General features: G+C 42.9%; 2 protein-coding genes across 4 annotated transcripts; one reads left to right on the top strand and one right to left on the bottom strand.

The window, feature by feature from the left end:
- Positions 1 to 29: 29 nt before the first annotated feature.
- csrnp3 (cysteine-serine-rich nuclear protein 3) lies at positions 30 to 11669 on the top strand. Of its 2 annotated transcripts, none has more exons than XM_024388929.2 (5): positions 30 to 200; positions 4609 to 4782; positions 7495 to 7754; positions 8004 to 8300; positions 8520 to 11669. In XM_024388929.2, exons 2-5 carry the CDS (start codon positions 4638 to 4640, stop codon positions 9669 to 9671), a joined length of 1854 nt encoding a protein of 617 aa, XP_024244697.1. In that variant the 5' UTR covers positions 30 to 200; positions 4609 to 4637; the 3' UTR covers positions 9672 to 11669. The 2 variants fall into 2 exon arrangements, with proteins under 2 accessions (XP_024244697.1, XP_024244696.1); XM_024388928.2 differs by having other exon boundaries at positions 30 to 531.
- A 412-nt stretch (positions 11670 to 12081) lies between these two features.
- Positions 12082 to 23395, bottom strand: galnt3 (UDP-N-acetyl-alpha-D-galactosamine:polypeptide N-acetylgalactosaminyltransferase 3 (GalNAc-T3)). Of its 2 annotated transcripts, none has more exons than XM_024388927.2 (11): positions 23190 to 23395; positions 21205 to 21783; positions 18375 to 18547; positions 17629 to 17778; positions 17040 to 17274; positions 16754 to 16871; positions 16383 to 16583; positions 14899 to 15030; positions 14583 to 14684; positions 14314 to 14466; positions 12082 to 14118 (listed from the first exon to the last, which is right to left on the bottom strand). In XM_024388927.2, exons 2-11 carry the CDS (start codon positions 21702 to 21704, stop codon positions 14005 to 14007), a joined length of 1878 nt encoding a protein of 625 aa, XP_024244695.1. In that variant the 5' UTR covers positions 21705 to 21783; positions 23190 to 23395; the 3' UTR covers positions 12082 to 14004. The 2 variants fall into 2 exon arrangements, with proteins under 2 accessions (XP_024244695.1, XP_024244694.1); XM_024388926.2 differs by lacking the exon at positions 23190 to 23395 and adding an exon at positions 22121 to 22353.
- Positions 23396 to 25620: the final 2225 nt, after the last annotated feature.

The following is a 25620-nucleotide window of genomic DNA, read 5'->3' as shown; positions in this document are numbered from 1 at the left end:
CCTCCTCTCCCTCGTGTCTTTCCCTCCCTCCCAGGCTCATGCTAGTAAAAAAAAATATATCTGCAGACAGCAGGAGCACAGGCACGCCTGACTCTCTCGCAGACATCCCACCCATGTGATCTCACAGGCGTCCTCCCTCCACTCCAGTCAGGATCCAGCCTTTCAGCCGGCAGAAGCTAATGAGTCTTTGTGTGGCTAGGGTGAGTAAGACAGAGAGGGGGAGGTAGAGAGGAAGGGATAGGGAGAGTTAAAGAGAGAGTGCCTATCTTCATTTAACAATAAACATATGGAACCGGCAGTGGCAGTCAGGGCTGGGAAATGTACAGGTCTCTCTGTGCCTCTCCCTATCGCTCCCTCTCAGCCGGCACTCAAGCCCTCAGAGTGGCAGGGTCGCAGCAAGTCAGTGGACTGAAGCAAAATGGGAGCCCTTCATTTATCATGTGTCACCTCTTTTTGAGTGCTTCATTTTGCTCCCAAGTCTCACTGTGAGAAGGGGGTCAAAGGAGTCGGAAAACACGCCAGTGGACACAGGTCAGTCGTTTCTACCAGAGTTGGCACAAAGTGCACCCTTATGTATTCGTTTGCAGGACCTGATGTGTCATGACTTGCTACAGATGCTGTGGGCTTGTTAGTATAACTTGGGGACGAGAGCTTTCACTGGGACTCCATATAGCAGATCTGCAGTGTGAGTCTTGTGTGTCACCTCTGTTGATGGTGATTTGCGAACCTTATGAATGGGGAAATTGTCCGTTGGATTCAGAATGTGAGCGTGCCACCGCGGGCTGTGGATACAGTTCCTAAAGGAACACAGTTGGTTTGTACAGTGCATGTGTGTGCGCTCAGTGAAGCCAGCACAGGGAGGGGCTTTGCAAGCAGGCTTTTGCTGCATTATTGCTCCCAGCATTTTCTCATGCACCGTGGTGTATTCCCAGCCTTGATTAGGTAGAACACAACATTGGAGGAGACAAAGAAAAGAACTGCATGATGTAGAGGAGGAACGAGCTCTGTTCTCTGGCTTGTGCTGTTAGAAGTGGAGTCTGCTTACATTAGCCACTGTGTTACAATACAGATGATGTTACCCTGTCCGGGTGGATCTATTTTGGGATAGCTACAGTGTGAAATAAGACATCGGGATCCTTGTTCATACAGAACATTCTATTTGTGTACTTGTGGTTCTGTGTGAAGTTGGTAATAGGATATTTGTCTTGTAATATTCTTAATTTGTGTGATTTCCTCAAATGATTATCCTCCTTAATCTATATTGTATTCATTCGTTTTCAGATGTAGAGCTGCTGTGACATTTATGTTTCACAGACATAGGGCTGGAGGAGTATCACTGTGAAATCACTATTTGTGCTAGTATATCAGCATTTCCATGGAAACCACTTTGGCTATCAAAGAATAGCGCAGCATCCGCTGAGGGCTAAGAATACGAATCGTTTTTCAACAATGGGGAACTACTGAAAATAATGACAAAATAGACTTACATTGTATGGGCCGGGCCATACCATTTGTAAAATGGAACTCAAATGTCCATACTATTTTGTATTTCTCCTGAATTACATGGAGCATTGTCCAACTTCCCAGTTGGACACCAGTAGAAAAAGAGGTATTAACCCTCTTATACCTTTTTACGTTTCCTCCATTGATTATAGTCTACATAGAAAGGCTCAGTAGGTAACAAGAAACTGCTCAATGTCCTTGACATTTACGGTGTTTGATTTTCACACCGAATGACCCAAAAGGTGAATGAAAGTCTTTCAAGTTTTTCAATTATCTTAGCATTCAGGCAGTCTTTGATAAGTTGCAGTATCTGTGCACCCTTTGATGCTAAATGATAAGGTCAAGTGGCCATTCTGGACTTATTCAATATTTCATGACTGGAAATGCTGATAGGTTTTGGATCAAAGTATGTAGAGTTTGTTGTGATCCATTAAAGTGACAATGGAACAGAATGATTGGCGTCAACAGTATGAGTTGCCTACTGTACATGCAGCGGGCGCCTCACATTGGACATTCCACAGTGCAAGGTACTGTAGTCGATGTTGAATCTCCTCCAGGTGCAAGCAGACCTATGTCATAGTAACTACCACACATGGTCAAAATAAAATGTAAAAGTCGATTTAACATACAATTTTACGGCAGCCGTCTGCAATAGGATTGTGAGTTTGCTTAAAATTTTGGCATATAGATGAACAAACATGCATTCTTAAGTTAAATTGCATGTTCACTCAACTTTGAATTATAGGTTGAGCGAACAATAAACAGACAATTTAACTTGAGAATGTATTCTACCTTTCAGTATTACATACATCAGAAGGCCTTTCTTTGAGGGCCTAGTTGAAACTCCTGGTTAACAGGCCATATCAAGACTGCAAGTGCCATTATGCTGGCTTGCAAAGTGATGCGTAATTCCTATTGGAATCCTGACAGAGTGAGGATATCTAACAATTTGAACTTTTAATCCCCTGCATTGAGTATGACTGCCAGGGTAGGGAAGGTTGATCATTGAGATGACCTAAGTCATATAAACTGGTCAGGTCATTTCAGTAACAGGTGCAAAACGTCCAACTACTAACAGATTGGATTAGTTTAGAAACATTTATTTAATTTATGTTAGTGTAGCATAAGATATTAATCAACTAAACACAGATATTGAAACAAACAATTCTGAAAATCAACCTGCAATAGAGCATGCTGGGAAATATGATAATGATGGGTATGGCTTTCAGTGGTTTTGAGCAAACATACATTTGTAATTTGACTTGTCAACCTTGTTCAAATTCAGCTCACTTCGATCTGAGTTTGTTGATTCAACTACAATTGTAAGGCAACCAGCTGCAATATGATTGCGAATTTGGTCAACATTTGGTCATATAACTGAACCAACGGCAGTGTTGCCTTCCAAAGGCAAACATGAATTTGTAATTCGACTCAACAAGTTTTTATACATTCAAGCTCAAATTGAGCAAAGTTTTTTGAGTGAACAAACGTTCACACATTACCTCAATGTCTTGTCCTTCTGAAGTCTTGTTTCCTTATTTCCGTGTTGAAAACAAAGAGCAGTCGGAGAGAGAAGCTGCCAGTCATTCTTCCCTAGCTCTGCTATCTATCTGTATTATAACGGTCTCTACAAAATGCAATTACTATCGTTTGTGTAATAACGCATAGCTTTATTGATGTCTAAAATGACATTATTCATTTCAAAATAATTGCTACTAGATTACTGATGCAGACAATGACTGGCTGAAGACCAAGTGATGTAACATGATTTGTGGGGGGAAGGTATAGAAAGTTCCAGAAAAACAGTGTTTGACAGTTACAAAAGTAAGACTTCTTAAAGTCAGTAGCCTAATTTGGCACTCAGTATCTGTGTAGTTGACAGATCAGCCTGCTCTTGTTTTGATTGGTTTAATTGCACCATCAGTCAGAGTTTAATGGCTGTCACTGGTGGCTGCTCTCCGCTGGCCTCTCTTGTAGTCGTCTGCTGTGCAGTGGCATCGGGGAAGATGAGGGACTCAGAAAGGGGTCTGTATCCCGAATGGTGCCCTATTCCTAATGGCACACTATTCCCTATCTAGTGCACTACTTTTAACAAGATCCCTACTATATAGGGAATAGGGGGCCATTTCGGACGCAACCAGGGTCTTTCCTCGGTCTCTGTGACACTGAAAGCTAGCTAAACACTCAGGTTCCTTTATTCAGCCAAAGGCACTTTACAGCCCTCTGGGTGCTCCTCCCGGTCCACTGGAAAATGTCCACTTTCTTTTATAGAAGGTATAACCATGTCACTCAAAATGTCCCCCTAAATACTACAAATCATGCCTCAGATTGGAACCCCTCTAAGGAGGAGCACTGAATGTGAAACGTTAACCATTTCACAAATCCCTGTTTGATTTTTACATGCATGCATCTTATGCGCACACACACACACACATTCACGTGCGCACGCACACACCCACACACATTCAGACAGTTTTTACAGGCATATTTAAATTCACTGCATATCCCAGAATAAGTAAAGCTGTAGTCAGGCTTTTAAAATTTCCCCTAAAATGTAATTAATACATTTTGAAGCAAGTGGATAATTTCAATCAGTAGCCGGTTGGATGCATTCATTGTGTTTCTGAGATGCAACAGCAATTAAGTACAGTCGCATAATGTTTTAAATTTTTCATATAGTGCTGTGGCCGGATACTAAAAGCCTGCTTTGGGCATTAACGTCTCATTTCATTTTCACCCCATGTTGTTCTTTTGTGATACATTTTTTATTGAGTTGAACAACAGTCAGACAGTGTTTTTATGAATACCATCATGAGGACACGGCAGAAGAAACAATCTCAGCCCTTTTTCTGTGGTCACTCAATCAAAGACAGCAGAATGAACTTCCTGAGGTAGACGTATCATGCAATCCGCAGCCTTTGCTACGGGGGGGAGCTGGGCAGCAGCTGGGGGTGTTGCAGCAGCTGGGAGTGTTGCAGCAGCTGGGAGTGTTGTGTTCTGTGACTCATTGCTAATTGACTGTGTTGAGGAGTACTGCCCAGACTGGCGGGGCCTAAGCTGGGCATTAAATCATGTGTTACCTTCCTTCCCTGTTGATTGTTGCAGGTGCAGTGGCGGAGACGAGAAGGAAGGCCATGAGCGGAATACTTAAGAGAAGGTTTGAGGAGGTGTCCTCCTCGCCGTGCTCCTCGTTGCGGGAGTCTGATTACGAGGTCTCCTGCAGCGAGAGCGGAGACAGCAGCGACAGTGTCAACCCCTCGGCCTCGGGTACCTTCACCCGTGAGTCACCTGGCTCCCACACACACAAGCACACACACACATGCACATACACACACACTGCTCTCTCCCCCTACAGTCAACAAAACACTCAAAACACTACAAAACACTCATTGATATGCTCAACACTGACACAGTGTCGAAAGAACAAACAAATAGCTACATTCATTGTTCATATTGTACATTAGTGAAAGAGACATTCGTTTTTTAATGAAGCATGTGTCATTCTGATGTTACTAATCCATCATAATGTTGCTTTTGTAATGGATGTTGAGTGTGTTAGGAAACCTATTGTCAATAATAACTTGTGATGACTGATATTCTGAGTTCTGAAGCCAAAACCAACCCATGGCCAGTAGGAATATAATTCTGATAACACAGTTGAAGAGGAAAGAAAAAAAGCTGGATCAATCTGTGTGCTTTTACCCTGAAATCGGCCACATATTTTTATATGGGGGGGGCATTTGGGGGCATTTTGACCCCAAACTGGTAATGATTGCAAAGAGACACTCTCTGTCAAGCAGTACCATTTTAGATTTTATTAGGTTTTTGTAAAACAAGTAAATGGTTTAATTTCTCAAAAATAATTTAGGTTAAAAAAATCTCACATGTATAGTCACATACGTTTTTGTATGTTCACCATGCTATGAACAGATTTTGATCAATTTCTTTCATAGCCACTTCTTATGAACATTTGTCATTTATTAATTCAAAGTGTGTGCTTCTGTGATGCTCAGAGGCTGAGAAATTGGTGACTGAGCTAATCTGACATAACGGTAGGACCTAAAATAGCCACCAATATGGGCAATATATATGGGCCTATTGATTTTTTTTATAGTGGCTGCCACGCCCCCCATGGGCCAAATCTGGGGTGGCTCCACATCCATATATTTTCAGGGTACACACTGTACACTATATATACAAAAGTATGTGGACACCCCTTAAATTTAGTGGATTTGGCTATTTCAGCCACACCCGTTGCTGACATGTGTATAAAATCAATCACATATCCATGCAATCTCCATATACAGAAATTGGCAGTAGAATGGCCTTACTGAAGACCTCAGTAATTGCAGCTATTGGTGTGGCTGTTGGTGTGTCAGCCTCTCTAAGAAGCTCTCAGTCGAGTGAACCTGTTCTCCGCTCCACAGCTACTTATTGGAAAGGCTACAGCCAGTTTGGCAGGCACCACTGATGGCACCACTGATAAAAATAACTGTGTATTAGATGACCTGTATCTTTCTATGAGCAGATACGATGTTATTCGTAGGAAAAATTGGAAAATTTGGTGGATGATTCCTCAGGGGACAGATCTATGTTGTGTTTCGTGACAGATGCATAGGAGGACCAGGAGGACGCTACTCTCAGCTCTAGTCTGCACTATGCAGCACAACACATGGCTCCCCCAGCTTCTCCCCACTAAAGAGGTGCCACAATGTATCAGGCTTGCTCCTGAGATGTACAGTAGCATTGTCTCCTGGGGAATACAGAACAAACCTGTCTTGGGTCACGTTAGTGTTGAAGAAATAACCCAGCTCCTCTCCTGGTGTGATTGCTTTTAGTGAAGCAGCCTTGGAATTGTGAGGTCTTTGAAAAGGGCTACTATGTATTCTCAAAGATACATTTTTAGAAATGGTTGAGGCAACCCTAATCGGAAATGGACAAGAAAACGGAAGAAATACAGAGAAATATACAACTATGTTAGGTATTGCAAGCTTTAGAAACAAAGACAGCCACACACTCCGTATGTATAACCTCCCAGTAATTTATTGGGTAAAAAAAACACCAACGTTTTGACATCACTGTGCCTTCTTCAGGGTGCAAGCTTGAAAACCATGTGGATAGCGAAACACCAACTTATAAACCTTTTTTCAAGGCAATAAAGAAAAATTCCAATCGTGAAGCCCTGACTGGTATTGCCATGTTGTTAATGAAGACATTGTCCTTATGGCACAGAGTGGAGAGCTGCACCAACCAGATGGTCCCCATTTGTCCTGTTTGTCTGACCTCAAGTGACCGCTGGGAAAGTGACTCTACATCCAGGCCTGGGAGGGGGATTATTTATGCTCTCAGTCTTTGCTTTCCTTTTTCCCTCCCTCCCTCCCTCCCTCCCTCCCTCCCTCCCTCCCTCCCTCCCTCCCTCCCTCCCTCCCTCCCTCCCTCCCTCCCTCCCTGCCTCTCATAGAACTGCCCTTAAAAAGCCACAAGTAGGATCGACATGCCAAATGGCAGCGTTGGGATGATGAAACACTGCTTTACTAAACTGGGTTGAGTTAAGGCTTTTTATTGTTGTCTGAGAGCTAGCAAAATGACTCCTGAGGTTCTAGGGTCATGAAAAGTCAAATAAAAATAGGTATTCAAATCATGCAAATAGTAAGTAAGCACAGAATAGAAAGGTTTGTCTACACATCTACACCATTGAGAGCGCATCACAGACAGCAAAAACATACAACACTTTCCTATGTACATTATGCAGTTTTAAATAGGTGCATTTCCTTGAAACAGTGTCCTTGTTCTTGTATGCCGTAATGATGGTTAAATTTAGCTTTTTGTCATACTGGTGGTTCCACCACGTGGAACTGGTTCATCTTTCATTCATGTATGAACAAATAACCCTGCTTCCCCCTGTTATTCATGTATGAGTAGGCCAGCTATCGCTGCTTTTTAACGTTCCTTTTAACCATCCACTTCTTGTGTTGTCATTTGGTCCTCTAGCTGACTCCATACTGAAGCGAGAGAAGCGTGTGAGGACGAGGAGGGTGCACTTTGAGAACGTGACGGTGTACTACTTCAGCCGGCGCCAGGGTTTCACCAGTGTGCCCAGTCAGGGAGGCAGTACGCTGGGCATGTCCAACAGACACAGCTGTGTCAGGCAGTTCTCCCTGGGAGAGTTTGCCCTGGAGCAGGAGAGGATCCACAGAGACATGCTCCGAGATCATCTGAAGGAGGAGAAAATCAACTCCATTAAACTCAAGGTATTGAAGGAAAAGGAAGCTACTGAGCTAATGAAATGTACTGCACACAGGGAGATGATATAATGCATCGTGATAAACAGACGGTACTAGATGCACAGTTGTGACATAGCATATCCTCGTAGAAATCCAGAACGTGTTTTCAACGGCTAACTCTGTATCCTCTTTTGAGATGCAGCATGGCATTTGTTTCGGGCTGGTTGCTTACTCTTCAAACCGGACTGAATTTGATCCCCTCTCGTTCGTTTTCAGCTGACTAAGAACGGTACAGTGGAGTCGGAGGAGGCCAACACGCTCACGGCTGAGGACATCTCTGACGATGACATTGATCTGGAAAACACGGAGGTGGACGAGTACTTCTTCCTCCAGCCCCTCACCACGAAGAAGCGTCGGGCTCTGCTGCGGACCTCGGGGGTGAAGAAAATTGACGTGGAGGAGAAGCACGAGCTGCGGGCCATCCGGTTGTCCAGGGAGGACTGTGGCTGCGACTGCAGAGTGTTCTGTGACCCAGAGACATGTGCGTGCAGCGTAGCAGGAATCAAATGTCAGGTAAATCTCTGGGTAGTCTGACCCAGACATACTGACACTGATGTATCGTTAAGTGATCAAATATTTTAGACGCTGTAGATGAAAGCACTCCATTATTGAAAAAGCATTATATAATTACAGTTGCTTATCTGATATTGCCAAAAGGATTACACTAATTTGTCTATTACATGCAAACTGCAGAATATATGGTCATATAACCCAATGTGGTCCAATCTACAGGTGGACCGCATGTCTTTTCCCTGTGGCTGTACCAAGGAGGGGTGTAGCAACGCGGCTGGCCGGGTGGAATTTAACCCCATCCGTGTACGGACCCACTTCCTGCACACCATCATGAAGCTAGAGCTGGAGAAAAGCCGCGAGCAGCAGCAGGTCTCCCCTGCCAATGGTTACCATGGCGAAAGCAACGGCCACAGCCACGGCAACCCGCTGGTCCAGACCCAACATAGTCTGGAGTACTCTCTGACAGACCCAACACTTCAACAGTCTGCCATCATGCACCTCCAGACAGCTGACAACATGGAAGAGCCTCTAGATGATGAGGATGAGGACGATGAGGAGAATGAGGAGGAGGATGAGGAGGACGAAGAGGACAACAGCAGTTTATGCAGCGGACTGTCTGACTCCAGCACTCAGAGCTTGGCTAACAGTGACTCTGAGGAAGAGGAGGAGGATGAGGAGGAGAAGTCTGAGGACTTTGAGGATGGTGTGAGCACGCCGCCTGTGTCCCACACAGAGGTTGTTCCCCTGTCCTCTGTGTTGTGTTACTCTGATGGCACCTTGCCACAGGACAACCACATTGAAAAGCACATGAATGGAATCTCTTATTTACTCAGCTCCCAAGCCGAGTATTATCAGCAGGAGAACCCCAGTGCTGTTGCCTCTGCCAACGGGACGGCCAGCCAACCCAATGAAACTTACGGAGAGGCCTTATCATTCCCACACCCAGTTAGCACTAGCAATGGGGCCATGCCACAAGGACCATTCAACATGGCCGCCGACAAGGCAGAGCACTACACAGACTACCCCCACCAGGCTGAGGAACAGTACACCAATCAACACTTTACCCTGACCAACGGCAGAGCAGCAACCACTGCCATGGGCTGCTGCACACCTGACCTGGAAAACAACATGGTCCAATCTAAAGGAACATTCCCTGAGCAGCCTGGGGGCATTAGCCAGATGGAGTTCCACAACAACTACCTGAACAATAAGAGCTCCCAGGAAGGCTACGGTAGTAATGGGAAGTGTTTTGTAGCAGAGCAGCCAAAGGAAGTGTCTAGTGCTAATGATTTGTCTGAAGGGCCTTCTCTAGCAGACAGTACAAAGACACCTGCATTAGAAGAGAATCTCCCCCAGGTCGCACCAGTTTAGTTGGCCTAGCTTACCTGTCTGTAGACTTCATGTTGTGTCTTTTCTTAATGAACGACCCACTGGGCACAGTTCAATGTCAACTAACGTGAATTCAATGTGAAATCAACAACAAATGTTACCGTGTCACTGGATTTAGGTTAAAAGCTAGGTGAAAGAAAAGACTAAATGCCCTTACATTGATTATTTTTTGCAAATCCAATCAGTTTTCGACATTGATTCAATGTCATCGCATAGATTTGTGGGTTGAAATGACGTGGAAACAACATTGATTCAACCAGTTTTTGGCCCGTGGGAAGGCTGACCAAGTGTTGAAGATCTTTATGGCCTTTAATGGGAACTAAACTTTCCAAGTAATTCGCAAGACCATGCATTACATTGACATTACTTAGCTACAGGTTCCATGATGAGAAACATTTCTAATGAACCCGCTGATTTCTAGTATTCTAAAGTGCAAGATGGAATCAGTCAACAAAAACTGAACGCTATAAGCCTGTGCATTGTATCTCGTAATTTTAAAGGTAAAGTTTTAAGCATATATTGTGAGTGGGACTTTTCTATGTCTGTGTCAAATGTGCAAAAAAAATATTGTCACAGTTTATTTATTGGTTCTGAAGTATGTGTATACTTATGTTTTGATAACTATAAATGCATGTTCTTTTGGGTCTTTCAATGGCATTTATGAGAAATTGACCATGGTCAATTTGGGTTGATAAAATCTGTCTCAATGTACTGTACAAACCTTATTATTGTGTTATCACTTGTAAATCCATGCTTTTATATGGTCTGGAAAAGCTTGAAACAGACTACCACTTGTATTTATTTATTTTGAATTATAATGCCAAGAGCATCATTTCATTGGAAACATTCAAGTGTTTAGACTACGAATGTAGTACTTTGACAGCTCTCAAAGACCATATACAGCTATCAAATATATGGGAACAACAGGACAATAATATGATCAGTAAATCATATTTTATGGGGCTTAATTTAAAAATAAACATGTCATAAAAAATACAAACTGGGGACAACATAGGTATTGCTGAGTTGGACAGGGAAATGATTTCAAGTACATATTTACACAAACGTTCCATTCTCTTATGACAACTGACAGTAAATACCTGAAGAGATTGGTTGTACAGACGAGAACATTATCGTGTGACACAATTATTGAAGTGTGAAGAGCAATAATAACAGGGCATTTCAAAGGTTTTGATGAAAGCCATGTCATACTCTTGAGAGCCACATCAGGCATTTGAGGTCGGACAATCAAGCAATTCATATCAGCGCCAAGTTAGAGAATGACTGATCAGCCTGGGAGAAAAGACATTGGGAGAAAAGACATTGAACGGAATGCTCCAGATTTGTATTGCTACAACTGTATTAAAACGTTAGGGACGGCCTTTACAATGAAATACCAACATTCCCTCTCCATAAAAGGAGTGGGCAGCCCTGCATGTATCCCTGTCTAAGTCTGCACCTTGTCTCTATTCAACCAACACTACTTGATTTGTGATTCTGCACCTGACTGAAACACTAAATAATGTTACCTCACCTCATTGGCAAACAAAGTGTATCCAGCTGTCAGCCAATCAGTGCTACTGTTATGGACTGTACAGTATCAGTGCCAAAGCATTTAAGGGAAGGCAAGATACAGTAACATTGCATCCAATTGAGTAATTCTGCTGTGTTTATGATTTTCAGTATTTATTATGAATGATATATTGAAATGTGTATTTGTGCTTTACTGAACTGTCTGTATTGGATAAAAACATGTTTCTGTCTAAAATGTTGCTCGTTTCATGACGGTTGTGAGTCGTACAGCTCCATGTGCCTGATTTCCTTATATCGCTTACTATAATGTGAAACAGAATACTTTTTGTATGGAATGGTATAAATGTTTCAATGTGTTTTGGTTTCTTAACGTTAGATAAAGCCAAAATGTTATGCAATTTTTTTGTTGCGTTTTTTGCTTTAACAATACATGACCTTTAAATAAAATGAAACCATGTGTTGTTTTTCTTTATACGTTTAGCTTGAACAACTTTTATTTAGAAAAAGGGTACACCAACAACCCAGTAAGTATGGGTCAAGGATGAATTCCTTTGTGCACAGCGCCCTCTCCCGTTGAACATAAGCAATGGTGAAGAATGGTACTCATGCCATACAGCATAGGTGTGAAACTCATTCCACAGAGGGCCTGGCATCCACAGGTTTCACACCCTTGTACTTGATTGATGAATGAAGGTCACTAATTACTAATGATCTCACCTCACCATCTCGGGCTTAATTGAAAAGAAAACAGACACTAGGCCCTCCATGGAACGAGTTCGACACCCCTGCCGTATTCAGTCATTGTACTCATTACACAGAGTTCCTTTTACTAAAATGGAAAACCTCAAGGATCCAAACATAAAAGGCACACAGTTCTAATTTATTGACAGACTGCAATAGACCCATCTGTTTCTCAGTCCCAGACATATTCAATAGTCAACAAAATTCTAACATTCCATTGTCAGTCAGCATTCTCCCATCGATTCGTATAAACTAGCCCACACCCTTGCATCGAAACACTGACGTTTGTGTGATACTGGGAGCTCTGAGACTTGACTCAAAAAAATACAATCATACATTCCATGTTGTAAACCAAGTTAACATTTTTCCCCTTTCTACAGATCCCATTTAAGCCTACATATACATTTTCCAATCCCCATGAACATGTACATTCATTTAATTCAAGAAAATTATTTTACAAAATGTTGTCAAATATAGAAAAATACATTCCAAAGAACTACGCATGTTAAGATGTGTCAACCTTAAATTATTCCCTAAAACCCTGACATTAAAACTTTATTAGATTTTTGATAAAAAGTAGGCAGGGCCCAATCAATCTAGCAAATTCCTGTAAAGAGAGATTTCAAAGAAAAAAAAAATACTATTTCATTGCAGTTGAACTTGAAAATCAACCAGATTGTACACAACAGGTCATTTTCAAATACCACAGCAGTGACTGGATTTGTGTTTAAAAATGCTATGGTGATAAAGTCTCATAAAAAGGTTAACCGTATACATGATTAAAACACCTTTGAACTCCCCAGCCAAGCAATATGGAAAAGCAAAAGAAAATGATTTATCTTGCAAATACCGGACGATTATGAATTAGAGGTGCCAAATAAAACTACATGACTCAAGCCCTTGGTTAAAATGCCACTTTGGAGACTTCATATTTTATCAGAATTAGCTGTTCATAAAGTGAGAGGCACTGTATGGGCAACGTATAGACATCATTCTCAATCTGCTTGTGAGGAAAACCAGCTGGAGGAGAGGGGAAATCAGACCCTCTAGTAGTGGTAATGGAGGATGCATATCTAGTGCTTCCCTGTCACATCTGATAGACTAGTTTGCATAATAAAAATAGGCAGTAGTGGTAGATGTTGAATAACCTATAATACACTTTTTAAAATAGATTTTCCCCGTATACATCTTAGCCAGTAGTTCTGAAAGTAGAGCTTACAAGCCAAAAATGATCCACGAAAATTGCATACATCACATATGTGCCCCACGTAATTTCTCGCGCCGGGGCTGAACCTCATTGGCTGGAACTCGAATTGCCAGGGGGATGGCCCACTTGGGGGAAAATGTAAGGAAAATGGCACTACACCGCTTCCAGTAAATGGATTTGTGGCTAATTGAGGTAAGACAGTAATTCTCCTCAGATTGATCTGGAGCATGTCTTTAATAGAAAAAAACAAGAGAAAAAAACTTGATTAGTCTTTGGTGTATAACATCGAAGTTATTCAGTTTGTGCAAGAGGCAAGTGCACTACTGCATTATTTGACAGTCCATTGCTGTTGGTTTTCACATTTATATTAATAAATTATTCAGTGTGGGCAAACCTTGGTAATTAAATAAAATGTAATGTTGATTTCCCACCGAAGTACACACTATAAAAATAAAAAAAAGACATTCTTCAAAGAAATCTCTCTTCATTCAGTATCCATCCAAAGTCTTTCCACAGTCCTAGCTACCTCCGTCAATCTACAGAGAGCATTTGGCGTGTAAGACAAGAAAAACAATTCCTTTACCCAAATCATGATTTTTTTTTTTTAAAAAGGAGTAAAACAAACAGTCTTTAGTATCAGTTTGAACGCTTCCTTCCCGAGGTCACGTTCTCCTCAAAAATCGCAAACTTTCCAGCAGCAGTTCTTCTACGTATAAAAATAAATACAAATTCAACTTCGATAATAAAACGTAACAAAAATGTACGCCAATTGCTACTTGTTCTAATGGTCCTAGGATACCAAGGCACACATTGTCCACCATGTGTGTCCTGTAGTCAGACGTAGAGCCACAGCTGGTATCTGTCTGAGGGGTTACAGGCCACCAACGAGGGGTGCTCATGACGAGCACTCAGACACAGGTTCCATCCTGGGATGTAGAATAACTGGTTCTACAGAGGAGGAGAAACAGATTAGTCACCAACATCCTCAGTAGGAAATCACTGACATCCACTTCTATGGTGAAGATGATGCAAGAGAACAAGGCAGACGCCCAACAATTTCATAATATTTTTTTTTTTTAAAACAGGCTTTCAAGTAGAAATGTTGACTGATCCCATTAGGATAGAAATGTGGGTTGGTCTCACCTCCCTTAACTCCCACTTCTGTTCTGCTCCTACAAACGTATTGTGGCCTTTATACTGGCAGTCTTCCAGCTTCACGGCTCCATCCGTCCCATGCAAACACAACTCCTTCTGAATGTTGTGCCGGATCTCATGATGGGTCGAGTACTCAAAATACTGCGGGAATCACAAAAAACACCAGAAGTAATCATTTTGATTTTGAAAGTGACCGAGAAAGTACTTAGCATTTCCTTCATGACTGAACCCAGTCCCTTCATTCCCTTCCCTCTGACCTGGTTTCCTCCGAGGCCGTGGCATGGATATAAGATCAGCGGTTTCCCTCCCTCGTTGTTCTCCCCTGCATCCAGACACGAGTCTTTACCTACATTTTTCACCTGGAAGCACAAGGAAATGGATTTCAGTCAGACACACAAGCTGTTCAAACAAGCCCAGCCACCTCCCAACCTTAGGTAGTGTGGAGCTACTCTCTCTCTCCCCTGGCCTACCCTGGAGCTCTCCTCGGAGCCCTCTGGAGATGCTAAGTGGAAACCCACTATTGCCAGAAAGCTCTCTGTGGTCTGGAAAGAGTCTGGGAGAGGGGGGACTTACCGAGCCAAAGTGGAGCGGGTTGAGATCAGGCATGAAGACCTCTGGATACACATTTTTCAAATACCAGGAGAAGCTCTTGCACTGCAGCCGCTCCCGGAGGTCCACACGACGCCCGACGTCTCCGAAGGCCCTCTGTGGAAACAATTCCAGGCAGCAGCCATTAAAGAAGGGTGGGGGGAGACTTTCCTCATTACTCACACTGCCCAGGCTTTGGACTGGGAGGAAAAAGTCCATTTCCACTTCCCCACAGTCGGTCTAGTGCTGGAGCTCCATGGTTGATGGGTGACTGCTTGAAGACAGCACCATGTATGGCAGAGTTTCAGGCTGCCCGATCTCGTTTCAAGTAATTGGCACGCACAAAAATTATCCGGTACACATACAGAAATACCATAGCAAATGATGAACCCTCTAGTCGAGACAGACCTTTCCCTCTCTTCGCTTCATTTAAATTCATTCATTCATGCCGTCAACGGTTCAAACGAACGCATGCAGACATTGCTCAGCCATTGATTTGCTCAGCCATTGATTCGCCCATTGCCAGCACAAACGCAGAGTATTCCAAGGAACAGAGAGCTTCTCCGGGCAGATCTTTAGTAGCGAGAGCATTCGAGAGAGATAATGACGCGGATGCTGTAAGCCACCGTGTGCGACGATAACGACTGTAGCTGTGCTCCTTGAAGCGGTTAGAGACACAGGGGGTGTTTGAAGGCAGCAGGAGAGGGCCTCTTGGCCTGCTTCACTCCGAGGTACGCAACTACACATGGCCTGAGGGGGGGACTGTTTATGGCGTGGAGATGAGAAAACCTGATACAGCAGCACTACGAATCCCTGTCATTTAACAGACTGTTGCCTCCAAAGGCTCCCCTTCCTGCCTGTTAACAACTCTAAAACACCTAATAGCCTGGAGGCCAGCAGAAGTTTTTTTAGAAGGATACTATTCATTTCTACTTATTTCACGTCACATAGTGACACAGTTCTACGGTGCATACCAGGGACCTCAGGGGAATGGGTTTGTACATTCAACTGTGTTCAGACGATACATAACCAAAAGACGATCTTTGTTTAGGGGTCAGTGCTCTAAAATGAGTCACTCTGGGGAGAGAGAGAGGGGGTCCCAGTCTCTCTGGGGAACATGACACCAAAGCTACAAGATGAGATTAACATTTTCTTTAAGAATTTATGAAGACTTTATTTCCAAAACACTAAATCGCATACTTTTTTAAAATTGTATTTTTAATCACATCAGCCTGTGGCTGCCAAAACTTGTCCTACGAGGGGGATAACAAGTGGTCTGCAGTCAGAATGAGAACATTCATATGTCCATGTGGGATATAGCGCAGGGCAAACATTCCAGAGCAAACTGCTAAAACATTACTTTAGGGAATAGATTAAGTGTTTTTGAACTCCTGTCCCATTTCTCGGGATATCAACCTGCCTAGCTGGGTTTAAAACGTACAACAATGTCACTCAGAAATACCACATACGTCTTTGGCCAACTGGGCGGCTTGCTGGTTGCGCCGGTAGAAGATTTCCTTGTAGTCGTCCATCCAGACCTCGGCCAGCCGCACCTGGTTGCGTGCGATCACCTGGGTGCCCTTGGGGAAGGTGTGGGGGCTCTTGGTGCGGAACACGTGACCCACGATGGAGCAAGGGATGATTTCGAGCTGACCGCCACACTGCCACACCTACAGACAAGACAGAGGCAACACACCCAACACTGTTAGTCATACTTGGTAACCGGTTGGTTCGGTTCTACTGCACAATACAAAGATATAGAATTTTTTTTTAAATGTAGCAGCGATGACACGAACACAAGGTGTTTTCTAACTAGAAAGCCAAGTGAATCAGCTCATACTCTGAAAGACATTTCAATATTCTCGCCGCCCCAGATTTCCATTTGTTCATCATAGCTTCCGATGAGATAGAAGTAGTCCTTGGAGATAGAGAAGAGTCCCCCAGCAAAAGTCGGTGTCCTGTGGGGTAAAAGACATCCACTGAATAGAAGGTCTGGATAAGTTTGTTTACACACAGTTGAAAAATTAGACCATTCACAATCAGTTATCAAGGTAGATAGACAGGGAGGTGTTTGTCATGTCAGTATTTCCTCCTGAAAAAATAGTCATTCACATAGTTCTTCTCACTTAATAGGATAGGTCTCATCCTTCCTCCGTTGTTTCTCGTGGTCCGGTAGACTCTCCCAGCCGAAGGACAGGCCCCAGTCGAAGTTACCACGGTTGTGGTTCTGCCCGTACGGCGAGGGCTTCATAAACTCAAAAGTGTTGAGGTCAATGGTAGTGATGTCAGGACTCACTACTGCAGTGTAGTTCTCTGCTATCCTGGCCAGTAGAGGCTCAAGCCAGCCACTGAAGCATTCACCTGTTGGATACGCATTCACCACCAGCATTAAAATAGAACCACTAAATAACATAGCATTTTAAAATGCTTAAATACTACATCGGCACGGAACATAGAAGACTGTTGTATAAACAACTCAATTTAACACCGATTTGATATTTTTCCCTGGCCAACCCAAAGCAGGCTGCCCAAAAAATGTTACATTCGAATACTCATAATGTTTTGTGGTTTTCTTGCCATGCCCGAAACAGCATCTGCATAGTGCTAGTATTCTGGGGTGTAGGTGTCTAAAAAGGCAGAGCTGTTCTGGTTGTTCCAGCCTGATGACTCAGTTGTTTGATGTCTGTGCTGGGGTGTGGGTGTGCATGTACTAACAGTGAGCGTCAAGGAAGGTGAGGATGTCTCCGGTGGCCACCGAGGCTCCCAGTAGCCGAGCGGTGATCAGGCCCTTTCTCTCCCGCTGCCGCACCACATGCACGATGTGCAGCCGCTTCAAATATTCATCCAACTCCTCTTTCAAGGCATCTGTGAAAAGGAAATGAGCCCACCGCATTGGACCATGCAGGTCTAGAACAGACAGTCAAGATACAGTAATGGACCTTGTAACACTTTCTGGGAGAGTGGCCTCTACCTCAACTTGACCCCCCCCCCAATATGGAAGCTTGCACTACATACAGAGAGAGAGAGAGACCATTGGCTAGCTGCCAAGTTTGCCTGATCAGTTCCTAGCCTTCTGGGCCAGGGAAATAGCTTTAGTACAGATGTCTAATAGCAGGCTATTCCCAACAAACGACAGAGGGCTTTGAGTGTCACTCAGTTGGGCTGCATTCCCTGCTCCCTCATCTTTTTACCCACAGACTCGTTTCCCCCTCAGCCTAAGGCCTATTTACAAGAGAAAACAGACATATTTCTCCATACCGCCACGGACTAGCTAGCCCCTCTTAGGAAAGTATTCACTAGCAGTGCTGCTTCCTGCTATAACCCCCTTCACAAGAAGCCGGGGCTCCAGCCTGCACAATTCATGGCACACCAGCGGGCCGCCCAGCAGGCCGACTGAAATCAATTCCAAGTGAAAACAAGGTGGTCCTGCCGTCTGCCTGGCTGGCCAGTTAGTTCTTTACCGTCCACACTGGCATCGTCCACCAGGATGATCTCCTTGAGGAAGATGGCAGGGGAGGTGTGGAGGACGCTGTACACCGTCCTCAGCAGAGTAGTCCAGCCTTCATTGTGAAACACAATGATCACGCTGGTGGTCAGCAAAGGGGGACAGCGCTTGAATGTTTGCTCGATACATCTGCAAAAGAGCATTAAAACATTTTTTTAAATTTTTTAAAGGTATTTTTGGGTCCCTGAGAGGCCTTTCAGTGCAGGACTGTGGTTGAAACATCTGAAGTCCTCCCCTAAAGGGGTGTCTGTTTCAGTTGTTTCATTGGGATGTGAGACTCCCTTTGAAATGCCAACCGCATCAGACAGTCTGAATCTGTGTAAATTACCCCATTAAAAATAGGAACATGGACAGACTTGTTTAATTAGCCAAACAAAACGAAGCTGTTTCTTGACCCAGACACATTTACTGGGCACACATGCTGAAACAATGTTTCAGACAGAGAAACTCAGCCTGTGGTTAAAGTGAAATTTTCCTCAATAACTCAAAGAAAATATCAAAGACTTGGAGTAAAAACGGTCATTTCTGTTGTAGACACATTATGGTCATCTCCTTCCTTCTGTGGTCATTCAGTATGTGACTTTGGTTTCATATTGAGCCACTGAGACAAGACATAAAAGCATACTGAATTCCTCAATAGAGAAGCTGTTCTATTGAACACCACTAGATGGTGCTGCTATGTGATGAGGAGAAACCCCACTTTAGATGTTTGCATCATATTAGGATGTTTTACAAGATATATCCTATAATGACAGAATTATATCATAAAACAGGGCCACCAACCCCAAGATTGACTCCACATTTTTTACATGGCTACGTAGCCAAAACATATGGCACTGAGACAATACATTTTAGACAGTGGTGTAAAGTACTTAAGTAAAAATACTTTGAAGTATGACGTAAGTAGTTTTTTGGGGTATCTGTACTTCACTATTTATATTAATTTATATTTTTGACAGCATTCCTGACAGAACTATGCACTTTTTACTCCTATACGTTTTTCCCTGACACCAAAAAGTACTCCGGCAGGACAGAATTATGGTCCAATTCACCCACCTATAAATATAACGCTTTGTCCGCCCTACTGCCTCTGATCTGGTGGACTCACTAAACATAAATGCTGTGTTTGTAAATTGCCAGTGTGCAAATCTGTCTATAATTATTATATATATATTTATTAATTGTGTCATCTGGTTTGCTTAATATAAGGGATTTGATGGATTCTCTCACATACATACAGCTGAAGTTGGAAGTTTATATGCACTTAGGTTGGAGTCATTAAAACTCGTTTTTCAACCACTCCACGAATTTCTTGTTAACAAACTATAGTTTTGGCAAGTCGGTTAGGACATCTACTTTGTGCATGACAAGTAATTTTTCCAATAATTGTTAACAGACAATTGTAATTCTTATAATTTATAATTCACTGTATCACAATTCCTGTGGGTCAGATGTTTACATACACTAAGTTGACTGTGCCTTTAACCAGCTTGGAAAATTCCAGAAAATGTCATGGCTTTAGAAGCTTCGGATTGACTCAAATGATGTCAATTAGCCTATTGGAGGTGTACCTGTGGATGTATTAAGGCCTACCTTCAAAATCTGTGCCTCTTTGCTTGACATCATGGGAAAATCAAAAGAAATCAGCTAAGACCTTGGAAAAAAAATTTATCCTCCCTGCTGAAGGAGGGACTGTCCCTGCTGAAGGAGGGACTGTCCCTGCTGAAGGAGGGACTGTCCCTGCTGAAGGAGGGACTGTCCCTGCTGAAGGAGGGACTGTCCCTGCTGAAGGAGGGACTGTCCCTGCTGAAGGAGGGACTGTCCCTGCTGAAGGAGGGACTGTCCCTGCTGAAGGAGGGACTGTCCCTGCTGAAGGAGGGACTGTCCCTGCTGAAGGAGGGACTGTCCCTGCTGAAGGAGGGACTGTCCCTGCTGAAGGAGGGACTGTCCCTGCTGAAGGAGGGACTGGTGCGCTTCACAAAATTGATTGTATCATGAGGTAGGAAAATTATGTGGATATATTGAAGCAACATCAGTCAGGAAGTTAAAGCTTGGTCACAAATGGGTCTTCTAAATGGACAATGACCCCAAGCATACTTCCAAAGTTGTGGCAAAATGGCTTAAGGACAAAGTCAAGGTATTGGAGTGGCCATCACAAAGCCCTGACCTTAATCCTATAGAACATTTGTGGACAGAAATGAAAAAGCATGTACAAGCAAGGGGGCCTACAAACCTGACTCAGTTACACCAGCTCTGCCAGGAGGAATGGACCAAAATTCACCCAACTTATTGTGGGAAGCTTGTGGAAGGCTACCCAAAACATTTAACCCAAGTAAAACAATTTCAAGGCAATGTTACCAAATACTAATCGAGTATATGTAAACTTCTGATCCACTGGGAATGTGATGAAATAAGTAAATCATTCTCTCTCCTATTATTCTGACATCTCACATTCTTAAAATAAAGTGGTGATCCTAACTGACCTAAGACAGGGAATTTTTACTCAAATTAAAATCTCAGGAATTGTGAAAAACAGTTTAAATGTATTTGGCTAAGGTGTATGTAAACTTCCGACTTCAACTGTACATGCATACATATATCCAGATACTTTTAGTCAGGTAGTATTTTACTTGGTGACTGGAGTCATTTTCTATTAAGATATCTTTACTTGAACTCAAGTATGACAATTGGGTACTTTTTTCCACCACAGAATTTAGAGCATGGATATGGAAACAACTGTGATAAGAGCACAAAAACAGCCAGTCAATTATGGAGAGACAACATACTCTGGTGGTCTGGTATCAGGACCCAGGTCACGGCTGAGAGAAATGCGGTCACTGGCGTAGAGGTTAAAACAGTGTTTCTCCTCTCCCCGGTCCTTCTCCTTCTGTTCAGCAGGGCTCAGTTTATCTGTGTGAAAGGGCTTCCCAGAGGCCCCGGGGCTGTTGGGGTCCTGAGGTGGACGCTCCAGGGCTGGCCTCAGCTCAGCAGCCGTGTAGGTCCCTGGCAAACAGGAGAAGTCCCCTGCATTGTCATGCTGACGCACTGGGGCTTTGATCTGCATTTTTGGCATGGCGTCCCTAAAGTTATTGACAGCACCCATCACCATGCCCAGCATGGCATCCCGTTTGACAGCCATCTCCTTCAGCCAGGGCTCTTCAAGGGAGGGACTTTGGCTTACTACCTCACGTTGTATTAGGAAGAGAAATGTGACAAAAATAAGGCCCACTATCACTAGTTTTAAGGGGTGTAATCGCCTTCTGAGAACTCTGCGGAGACCACTCATTCTTCTGGAGATGTGTGGGGTAGATAGCTTTGAGACAGTACTTCACCTACCAGTCAGTTGCACCACCAGAGGAGGTAACCTTAAAAAGAAAGAAAAGGTGACAAATGTGTCAAATTAACAGAGTTAAAAAGCAGGATCACAAAACTCAGTCTCGCATGAATGGAAAACACGTATTTCTTCAAAGCTGAGAACAGACTGAAGTTCTATGCCACTTTGAATTATGACCATACACAAGCAGGAATGTAACGAGACTTGCGACTTTTTTTCCTCCACAACTTACTGTCCAACAAAATAGTTAGAAAACGTGCTACTATACAGGAGTCTACTAAACGACAGGAATGACCAGGCTACTATAAAAATGATCTCGTCATAGTCCTGCATTTTCACACTCTTTTCGGGAAAATGATAGGACTTACCGGGACGTTACATAAAAAGTATGGGAAATGGACTCCAAATGATTGATTTAAAAGTCCATCAAGTTATGTCGAGCATATCGCTAAATTAAAATCATCTTCGAGATAACGTGGAATTCCAGAGTAATTGTTGACCAAAATGAATACAGTTGTGCAGCGTTTCTCAATCTTTGCAAACTACTTCCGTCTCGTTGGATCCAGGTGCGCTCCTTTCAGGTAGAGGGTGGAACCCCTTATATTTGGCACGCGTGCGTAGAGCGGATCTCCCTTTGTCAAAGCCCTAAAGTCATCCCATTTGCTACATTAGTGAAACACTGCAAAACAGTGGCTTAAAAATTATGCATTTGTCATTTGGCGCATGAAGTATGAGTCTATTTGTGTCAGTTGCAAACGTCACTTTGATTTACTTCAGCTACAAAGCTATAACTCGCTGTGCCCAGTTTGGTTAAATCCATTTTTTTTTTAAGTGTCATCTTGCAGAGTAACTTTGTCTCATGCACTATTGGAAATAGTCTACACCGCGGGATATGTCTGATCTTATAATGGTATCAATTCTTAAAATCATGGATTTGTTCAGCAAGTCATTCATTGAGACTGTTGCTGGGTTACACATAACGGATGAACGTATCCTATAGCTCTCTGCATCCAATCAGGCTAGAAGAATAATGGGTCGCTTACAGAATACGGGTTAGCCTATAGCCTACACTGCAGAAATAAGTTAGGACATTTTTTTGGTTTGTTTAACAGATCAACATCGGGCATGAGCTATGTTAGATTGTGTACAAGTGTTGCATTATAGTAAGCATAATACAATTCGAACTCAAACTGTTTATCAGAATTGCCAAATATTCAAGCAAAGGCGCTCAAGCGCATCTGTTACAAAGTATCATACAGTAGGCTAACCTAAGAAAGCTATAGAACTCCTCAGATGGTAAAGAGCATTACACGACAGGCAAATCCGTTTAATGTTACGGTTTACAGTAGAATCAAAGTCCAACCTTGCATTTAATTATTATTATTATTTTTATCTCAAGGCTTTAAGGAAAGGAATCACTGAACATCTGCCACTCACCGAACATGTTGGTCCCTCTGAGACATATCCCAACATATTCCTGTTTGCCAAGTCACCCCTGGCAGATGGTATCCGTAAAGTGTTCGATGCTTAAGGTGGTAAAGATAAGACGTGGACACCGTAGACATTCGGAGGAGGAATACTCCGGTGCGCAATAGGAGTCTTGTCAAGTAGGTTCAACGAGGGACACAATTCACAGTGACTGTTCTCCTGTCCTTCTTGGTACTTAGCCTACAGATCACAAGCTCCCCGAGTTGTGGAAGTGACTTTTTCATATGCAGGAGTAGTCCGTCTCTATTATATATTATATTTGATATAGGCGAATAGCTTATGCGAATAATAGGCGAGTCTCAGTGCATTCGGAAATTATTCATACCCTTTGATTTTTTCCACATTTTGTTATGTTTACAGCCATATTCTAAAATGTATCAAATATATGTTTCCCCCCTCATCAATCTACACACAGTGCCCGATGTCAAAGCAAAAACAGGTTTAGATTTTTTTTGCAAATGTATTAAAAATGTATTCAGACCAGTCGTCTTGGGTATGACACTTCTCCACAAATCCTCTCAAGCTCTGTCAGGTTGGATGTGGAGCGTCGCTGCACAGCTATTTTCAGGTCCTTCCAGAGACATTCAATCCAGTTCAAGTCCGGGCTCTGGCTGGGCCACTCAAGGACATTCAGAGACTTGTCCCGAAGCCACTCCTGCGTTGTCTTGGCTGTGTGCTTAGGGTCGTTGTCTGTTGGAAGGTGAACCATTGTCCCGGTCTGAGATCCTGAGCAGGTTTTCATCAAGGATCTCTCTGTACTTTGCTCCATTCATCTTTCCCTTGATCCTGACTAGTCTCCCAGTCCCTGCTGTTGAAATACATCCACACAGCATGATGCTGCCACCACCATGCTTCACCGTAGGGATTGTGCTAGTTTTTCTCCATACAGGACGCTTGGCAGTCAGGCCAAAGGGTTCAATCTTGGTTTCATCAGACCAGAGAATCTTGTTTCTCATGGTCTGAGAGTGCTTTAGGTGCCTTTTGGCAAACTCCAAGCTGGCTGTCATGTGCCTTTTACTGGGGGGTGGCTTCTGTCTGGCCACTCTACCATAAAGGCCTGATTGTTGGAGTGCTCCAGAGATGGTTGTCCTTCTGGAAGGTTCTCCCATCTCCACAGAGGAACTCTGGAGCTTTGTCAGAGTGACTATCAGGTTCTTGGTCAATTCCCGACGAAGGCTCTTCTCCCCCGATTGCTCAGTTTGGCCAGGCAGCCAGCTCTAGGAAGAGTCTTGGTGGTTCCAAACATCTTACATTTAAGAATGATGGAGGCCACTGTGTTCTTGGGGACCTTCAATGCTGCAGAAATGTTTTTGTACCCTTCCCCAGATCGGTGCCTCGACACAATCCTGTCTCTGAGCTCTATGGACAATTCCTTCGACCTCATGGATTGGTTTTTGCTCTGACATGCACTGTCAACTGTGGGACCTTATATAGACAGGTGTGACTTTCCAAATCATGTCCCATCAATTTAATTTACCACAGGTGGACTCCAATCAAGTTATAGAAACATCTCAAGGATGACCAATGGAAACAGGATGCAGCCAAGCTCAATTTCGAGTCTCATAGCAAAGGGGCTGAATATATATATGTAAATAAGATATTTTTATTTTCAATACATTTGCAAACATTTCTAAAAACCTGTTTTCGCTTTTTCATTATGGGGTGTGTAGATTGACGAGGGATTTTTAAAAAAATTATTCATTCTAGATTCTTAATATCAATGCTTTACTAAACATAGTCAATACATACAATTTCCATAAGTGTGTGAACATTTCAATATTATGTCCTTACACTGCTAATTGGCATAATGTAGGCTACTTGCCGTCTTTATAACCTAAACTTAATATACAACAGTGCAAATACTTTTGGGAAGAAATACATTTGAATGTCAAATTATGGACTGGTACAAGACTTTTGGGTGTGTGACTTGATGTCAACATTTAATAGTAGCGTCAACCTCCTTATGGGAGGGTGCTGTCAAGTTGGCAACTCCCAGTGGCATTTCCCTTCATTAAAAAGTAACAACCATGTATGTATATATAAATAAAAACGGTGTGGATGATATCATATCTAGATAAACTCTATGTGGCACTGAGTTGGATGTTCATATTCATTCTTAACCTGGAAATCACTGACCCTGTGTGTCCCAAATGGCACCCTATTCCCTATGTAGTGAACTACTATAGACCAGGAACATTTGGGACACCACCATGTCTGCTCTCCTATATAATGACATGTTAATAAGGTGTACAATTAAGATTTATTTCAGATTCAAATTTTACTCTTTTTTTTCACCTTTATTTTACTAGGCAAGTCAGTTAAGAACAAATTCTTATTTTCAATGACGGCCTAGGAACAGTGGGTTAACTGCCTGTTCAGG

Source organism: Oncorhynchus tshawytscha, linkage group LG26 (assembly GCF_018296145.1).
Source record: "Oncorhynchus tshawytscha isolate Ot180627B linkage group LG26, Otsh_v2.0, whole genome shotgun sequence".
NCBI classification, from domain to species: Eukaryota; Metazoa; Chordata; class Actinopteri; order Salmoniformes; family Salmonidae; genus Oncorhynchus; species Oncorhynchus tshawytscha.
The sequence above is the reverse complement of the archived record's forward strand: the minus strand, read 5'-3'. Positions and strand labels throughout refer to the sequence as shown.